This window comes from Sinocyclocheilus rhinocerous, unplaced genomic scaffold, assembly GCF_001515625.1.
Source record: "Sinocyclocheilus rhinocerous isolate Xijiao unplaced genomic scaffold, SAMN03320098_v1.1 scaffold1315, whole genome shotgun sequence".
NCBI lineage: Eukaryota > Metazoa > Chordata > Actinopteri > Cypriniformes > Cyprinidae > Sinocyclocheilus > Sinocyclocheilus rhinocerous.
In genome coordinates, this window is record NW_015644364.1 from 188,980 (window position 1) to 196,847 (window position 7,868).

General features: G+C 37.2%; 1 protein-coding gene, 1 non-coding gene and 1 pseudogene across 4 annotated transcripts in view; 2 read left to right on the forward strand and 1 right to left on the reverse strand.

Moving 5' to 3' along the window:
• The first annotated feature begins 2,128 nt into the window (after positions 1-2,128).
• Positions 2,129-2,198, forward strand: trnaa-agc (transfer RNA alanine (anticodon AGC)). Its single transcript has one exon. It is a non-coding gene; the product is annotated as a tRNA-Ala (tRNA).
• A 1,571-nt stretch (positions 2,199-3,769) lies between these two features.
• LOC107758220 (gastrula zinc finger protein XlCGF8.2DB-like) overlaps positions 3,770-7,868 on the reverse strand; it is a 14,057-nt gene continuing 9,958 nt past the window's right edge. Inside the window, exons 1-2 of one of the 3 annotated variants that reach the window (XM_016575903.1) lie at positions 6,608-7,493; positions 3,770-3,883 (exon numbers count right to left, since the gene is read on the reverse strand). In XM_016575903.1, coding sequence (XP_016431389.1) covers positions 3,770-3,883; positions 6,608-7,492 — 999 coding nt within the window. In that variant the 5' untranslated portion in view covers position 7,493. Of the gene's footprint in view, positions 3,884-6,577; positions 7,494-7,868 lie in introns of those variants that run through there. The other 2 variants (XM_016575902.1, XM_016575901.1) reach the window with 2 other exon arrangements.
• Positions 4,483-6,443, forward strand: LOC107758213 (uncharacterized; annotated as a pseudogene).

A 7,868-nucleotide genomic window follows, 5' to 3' on the forward strand; every position in this document is an offset into this window, starting at 1 on the left:
ATTGCAGTCAGCGGGTGTTGCATTGCTTCAGTCCAAAAGAAGTTAAATAAAAAACGCCCATCCATAAAAAAAAGTGTCTCACACGGCTCCGGGGTGTGAACAAAGGCCTCCTGTAGCGAATCGATGCATTTTTGTAAGACAAATATCCATATTCAAAACGTAATAATCATTTTAACCCTCTGGGGTCGACTAACGCGGATACGCGTTTTGTGGCATCTTCTCCTGATAACACCGAAAAGAACTTAAATTACACTTTCAGTTTTGATCTTACAGATAAGAGCAATACATCAATCGAATCTGTAAATGGTCTACTTTTATTTGTATACACACATAATAACAACAAAACTTTGTGCATTTATAAAATAAAGAAAACAAACAGGGTGCGCTGTCTACCGCCTTGGTCTCCGTGATCTTCATTTTGAAATGCGTCATTAAAATGAACTGAAACTCAGCGAATACTCGACACAAAGACATGAGAGATATATCTATAGAAAGCTTGACATGTCTACTTTTAAACTAAGCAAGTCTTATCGAAAGCAAATATTCTGTGATAAAGTAATCCATATGAAACCAACGCGATGTCCAGTCTTTCCCGTCTGACTTCATTATCTCTAATTAGATCACGCCCACGAGCTACTTTCACTTTTGATATTACAATAGTCCATGTGAGACGTGCGGCGTGTAAACACCCACATCACAGCAAACAAAGTAGCAAGACTTTTCCTTAAGTTCATCTCGGTTACTGTTCGTTTCTGGAAGAAGACGTGCTGAGAGGAATAAGACAGAATTTACCTCAGAAAAAGAAGCGCTGAGAGGAATATGCTTTGGATTACTTCAGAAAAGAAGAACACGGCGGCTTGATCCAGCAGAGATCATTTATATGTGTAAGTTTTTTTTTTATTAACCTACTTGCATTAGTTGTCACATAACTTGTACACATTTCACTAGTTAGACTTTTTCCAAACTATAATTCCTGACTAAATGTATAATCAAGTGAAACATTATGATGTTTCATTCACTGCATCTAAATGTCTCACGATGCCAGGATGTTTATATGAGTTCTAATGTTAATAGCCTAATGTTAAAGAAAGAATGATTAGACAAAGCTTTACTTTGATATTCTCTGTTCGCGAATATATGTATATGTTTATAAATATAGTTTCCCATATATAAACTGTTTTTGTATTGTATAATAGGCCTACATACAAAGCATGCTTGTGTTTATGACTAGAACTAAGCTTCTGTTCGCGAATATCTGCTCTGGTGTAAATGTTTTGAATGTGTTATACCCGGTCACTGGTGTTTGCGATCCTTCTGAGGTGTAAATGTATCAAGTAAGCTGTAAATATCACTGATAACCCAGATAGCAAGCAGACGTTGATTCAACGTCGATTTTCGGTTGTAAAGGTCAGTGTCAGTCGTCAATCAAATTTCGACGTTGAATCAACATTCATTATCCAGTCGGTACATCAGAACATTCTTTCGCCAAAAATAAAACATCGATTCAACGTCAAAATCACGTTGACTCGTCAACCGATACAGCCGACGCATCTGATCGAAATCATAACGTCTGATAACTTGGTCAGAGGAATCGGAGATCTGTGCGTGCACTCTCACAGAGTGGAAAAGGGTAAATAAATGCATTTTTATTCATTATTTTATATAGTGGTTTGTCCGTCTGTTAGCTACTTAAACTCTGAAGTGGAAGATGAACATTTTAAAAACAATGACTGACAAAACATTTTAACTTGAGCTTTGTCGAATGTTTAATGTATATGTTTTATTCATTTTGTTCTGCAGACATTTGTTACACCACTGGCAAGCCGATAGTCAGTCCAGTGTTTACACACACACATATACATACATACATATAGTCATTAGCAGACGCTTTTTTCCAAAGCGACTTACAAATGATGTCAATATAAGCAAACAACAAAAGAGCAATATGTATACGTGCTATGAAAAGTCTCAGTTAGCCCAACGCAGTAGGCTACACGTAGCAAGTTTTATATATATATATATATATACTTTGCAACTTTACAGATCTTCTTTATGCACCAAGAGCTTGTAACACTCCAAAGAGAAAGGAAAAATTTAAATCGCATCATATGACCCCTTTAAAAGAAATGTTCCTGTGGCTCAGTGGTAGAGCATTGCGTTAGCAGCGCAAAGGTCGTGGGTTCGATTCCCAGGGAACACGCATACTAAAAAATATAAAAATAAAATAAAAACAGTGCATTCAGGCTATACATTTTTTATACGCAAGTCGCTTTGGATAAAAGCGTCTGCTAAATGCATAAATTTAATTAAATTTTTTTATTTAAAAGCAAGCATGGGCTGCTGCGTGCATGGCATGGCAGAATGCGAGCAGCGCGCTTCCTTTATTATCACTAAAAGCTGACATCTCAGTTAATCGCGAACGAACACTTAACAGAAGGCTGAAGGAGCACTCCCTCTCTGTCAGAGGCTGCTGTTCCAATATATCTGATAATGAACTTGATCGTCTCGTGAGGGCAATAAAATTAAGAATGCCCCATGCTGGATACAGACTTGTAAAAGGTGAACTTCTGGCAAGAGGGCACCGCATACAATGGCGCAGATTGAAGGCCAGTACGCAGCGGGTGGATGGAGCTGGAATTTTGGCCAGAATGGTCCAGCTTGGTTTTATAGTCCGTAGAACTTACTCCGTTCCTGCACCATTGTCGCTTGTTCATGTGGATAACAACTATAACTTAATCACGTATTTGCTTTCTTAATCTCATTTGCATGCACACACACAAAGAAAATCTTACTTTATTCACACACTAATACATCCAGATGTATTAGTACATCCAGATGTATTAGTACACTAAACATATCAATTACTAACAGTAGACAGAATGGTTTTATATCTGAATTTTTCCTTAGATTCAACATTGGGATATTTGGTGGGATTGATGGTTTCTTTAGGAAGGTACTGTCAAAGTCTAAATATGGTTTGTTTTTAAACTTGAAAGGTTATAGCAATGTTCAAAAATCGAAGCGTTTCAGAAAGGCGGGGCATAGAGGAGAAACAATAATGTACAGTATGTGGAAAATAATGTTTTTTGAACTTTAAACCGCATAAACACATTTCATTACACCAAATACACAAAATAATGTTCTTTTTAGCAGCATCATATGACCCCTTTAACTAATGCATTATTCTGGACCCTTAAAATAAAGTGTTACCTTTTTATTTGGTCCCTGTTGCGTTGGGTCCCGCGGTACTCCCGCGGGAGTTCAGGTCTCTAGTGGGAACAACAGCCCGTTTTTAAAGAGATTCTCTGTTTCTGACGTAAGCGAATAAAATAATCTTTTTCAAAGACAAGATCATCGTGATCGGTTAGCTGTTCTGTCATAAGCGACAAGAGCGAATCAAATAATAGAAATAATGTTCTTTTTAGCAGCATCATATGACCCCTTTAACTAATGCATTATTCTGGACCCTTAAAATAAAGTGTTACCTTTTTATTTGGTAGAAGTTCATTACACAACTTTTGTTAAATTTAATTCAACCTGCTTAAGTAAAATTGTGGTTACTACAGTCATGGTTATTACAGTTTTACTATAGTAAAAGCATGGTTAATTTTCATAAGGGATATGACAAGCACTGAGCACATCCATCTCTGGCTCAAAACCAGCCAAACACGAAAGCATATCTGAATTTAGCAGTTAATCACATGACAAACTGAACAATAATCACTCCGGTGTGATTGTACACGTTAAAGAGCTACTTTACTTTCGAAACTTATGGCTTCTCTCCATTGTGAATCTTCATGTGTTTGTTAAGGTTTCCATTTTGAATGAAACTCTTTCCACATTGTTGGCAGGTGAAAGGTTTCTCTCCAGTATGAATTCTCATCGGCTGTTACACAGACGCTGAGCCGCTTAGACAGCGCACCAGTAGCGCTTCAACGGACGAAAACACACACAATTATGTCAAAATACGCGGTTTTGGCGAGTAACCTCGTAAACTATGGAATCAGATTTGTGCCAAATAAAACGAACGAAACTTTTGCGAAAACTAACAAAAATATACATTGATAAATGAGAAAAACACTGAAAATAAAAACAATCAACCAAATAGCAAAAAAAGTAACATCGTCTTCAAATAAACTGCATTCTTTGTTGACTTCACTTTCAGCTTCACTTTCGCTAAACGCAGTTTTGAATGCGCTGCCAGCGTTTTCGTTTTCCAAGTTTTTGTTTGCACTTCGCAAATTTACGTTCGCCATTCTGGCACAAACCTCTCGTGAGGGCGGGCTTAACAGCGGTTCGCTCTTATTGGCTCGTGAGATTTTGATCGGTGGCTCATTGAACCGGAAGTAGTGTTTCAGTGGCGCAGGTGCATGTCTGGACTGTGGAGCTGTAAGTAAATGGTAATAAGAGTATATTAAAGAACATTAATGATAAAACACGGATATTTTTCACATCAGAAGAAGAAGAATAGGGTTATTCGAGATGAGTAATCGGGAGGCTCACGGAGCGTCGTCAACATCCTCCTCGGCAGGACATTCGAGGCAGCCTGAGGTAAGTTTGTTATAACTAAGATAATAAATAGAAAAATCGAGATATAAGTTTTATTCCTGTGCAGAATGCAACAGTTGTGTCTTTATTTAGATCGTTCTTTACTTATATGAACTGGACTGCGTTTCTTAAAAGCATCGCGAGCTAAGATCGTTACGTTAGAGACCATTGGTGCCAAAGTATACTTCGGCATATATTTTAGGCTGGTGAATGTGAAACACAACGCTTCGTAATGATCTTTCTTTAATTGTAAATCGTCTTCTTTTGTATTTACGTTAATGATAACACAGTGTCGTTATTCTGGTTAAGAAAACAATTCTATCTTTATGATTGTCCATACAAAAACAAATGTAAGATTTTCGCCTAATTCTCTTTTCTTTTGATATTACTTATCAGGACCAAAGAGACATGTCACTTCTCCAATTCATGTTGTTCTGTGTATATAAAATACAAATTTAAAGGGGCTTTGCTCACTTTTTAGGTGTTTTTAACAGGTGATTTTATTAGATTTAAAATCTAATAAGTTCAGCATGGAATTATGTACTCAGCCTGAGATGTAGGCTAACTATGCATTGTTTATACCTGCAGGAACAAGTGCGAGAACATATCTTGCAGCGTATGCTAACTAAGTTTTACTCAATTTGTCGGAATGAAACTATAGACATGGATTACCTCCTGGATGTTGCTCAGCAAGAACTAACATTGGCAATTGCTGCATCAAATCATGTTGACATCCCAGGGGAATTAATTAGGGGTCTACAGGAGTTAATAAACCTAACTAATATCTCTCAGAGTTCAGAAGAATCTTCAGTGAATTTATCTGAAATTGTAACTATCAATCACCTGCGGTAACTTTGGACGCCCACGTTTGGATATCCACAGGGATGACCTTAAAGAACTTCTCTCTACTGCTCTTCCTGTAGAAACTCTTGAAGAGCTCTGTGGTGTTTCTAGACGAACACTTAACAGAAGGCTGAAGGAGCACTCCCTCTCTGTCAGAGGCTGCTGTTCCAATATATCTGATAATGAACTTGATCGTCTCGTGAGGGCAATAAAATTAAGAATGCCCCATGCTGGATACAGACTTGTAAAAGGTGAACTTCTGGCAAGAGGGCACCGCATACAATGGCGCAGATTGAAGGCCAGTACGCAGCGGGTGGATGGAGCTGGAATTTTGGCCAGAATGGTCCAGCTTGGTTTTATAGTCCGTAGAACTTACTCCGTTCCTGCACCATTGTCGCTTGTTCATGTGGATAACAACTATAACTTAATCACGTATTTGCTTTCTTAATCTCATTTGCATGCACACACACAAAGAAAATCTTACTTTATTCACACACTAATACATCCAGATGTATTAGTACATCCAGATGTATTAGTACACTAAACATATCAATTACTAACAGTAGACAGAATGGTTTTATATCTGAATTTTTCCTTAGATTCAACATTGGGATATTTGGTGGGATTGATGGTTTCTTTAGGAAGGTACTGTCAAAGTCTAAATATGGTTTGTTTTTAAACTTGAAAGGTTATAGCAATGTTCAAAAATCGAAGCGTTTCAGAAAGGCGGGGCATAGAGGAGAAACAATAATGTACAGTATGTGGAAAATAATGTTTTTTGAACTTTAAACCGCATAAACACATTTCATTACACCAAATACACAAAATAATGTTCTTTTTAGCAGCATCATATGACCCCTTTAACTAATGCATTATTCTGGACCCTTAAAATAAAGTGTTACCTTTTTATTTGGTAGAAGTTCATTACACAACTTTTGTTAAATTTAATTCAACCTGCTTAAGTAAAATTGTGGTTACTACAGTCATGGTTATTACAGTTTTACTATAGTAAAAGCATGGTTAATTTTCATAAGGGATATGACAAGCACTGAGCACATCCATCTCTGGCTCAAAACCAGCCAAACACGAAAGCATATCTGAATTTAGCAGTTAATCACATGACAAACTGAACAATAATCACTCCGGTGTGATTGTACACGTTAAAGAGCTACTTTACTTTCGAAACTTATGGCTTCTCTCCATTGTGAATCTTCATGTGTTTGTTAAGGTTTCCATTTTGAATGAAACTCTTTCCACATTGTTGGCAGGTGAAAGGTTTCTCTCCAGTATGAATTCTCACGTGGTCAACGAGGTGTTGTTTTTGTTTAAAACTCTTTCCACATTGCGAACATGTGTAAGGTTTCTCTCCAGTGTGAATTCTCATGTGATTTTTAAGGTTTGGTTTATGAATGAAGTTCTTTCCACACAGTTTGCAGGTGAAAGGCTTCACTCCAGTATGAGTTCTCATGTGGTCTCTAAGGTTTCCTTTGTGAGTGAAACTCTTTCCACATTGAAGGCAGGTGAAAGGTTTCTCTCCAGTATGAATTCTCAAGTGGTCATCGAGGTGTTGTTTATGATTAAAACTTTTTCCACACTGAGAGCATGTGTAAGGCTTCTCTCCAGTATGAGTTCTTATGTGGTCTCTAAGGTTTCTTTTGTGAGTGTAACTCTTTCCACATTGTTGGCAGGTGAAAGGTTTCTCTCCAGTATGAATTATCTTGTGGTCATGGAGGTGTTGTTTATGTTTAAAACTTTTTCCACATTGAGAGCATGTGTAAGGTTTCTCTCCAGTATGAATTCTTGTGTGGCTTTTAAGGTTTGTTTTATTAATGAAACTCTTTCCACACTGTTGGCAGGTGAAAGGCTTCTCTCCAGTGTGAACTCTCATGTGGACTTCAAGATTTTCTTTTCTGGTGAAACTTTTCCCACACTGTTGGCAGGTGAAATAACTTCTATTTGCTGTCTTTTGAGCTCTTTTTTGTGAAGTCTTTTCAGTATGTGAGCAACTAAATGATTTTTCTTCAGTCATGAAATTATATTTCTCATGCTGAACATTATCTTCCTTTTCATTGAGTTCTTGACTCTCCTCTTTCAGTGTCATCAGGTCTAATGCAAAAAAGACAAATCCAGATTAACACTATTTTTAATGGCACAAAGAACAAACATTAAAATCAACAACATGTAGATCTTATACACATGTAGAGCTACAAAAGGAGGTGTTAAATGAGATCTTAAAATGTCTTCCCATTATTCGAAGTGATGATAAAAAAGAGCCAAGATTGTGTAATCTTAGTTGCGCATGTTTAATGGTAATGGGTCATGTGATCTCAACATGTCTGTCCACACAATGTAGGGTTGCCACCTGTGCCTTAAAGGGGTCCTATTATGCTTTTTCACTTTTTGAATTTTAGTCAGTGTGTAGTGTGAATGTTTGGGCATAAAAAAGATCTAGAAAGTTACAAATCTCAAAGTCCACT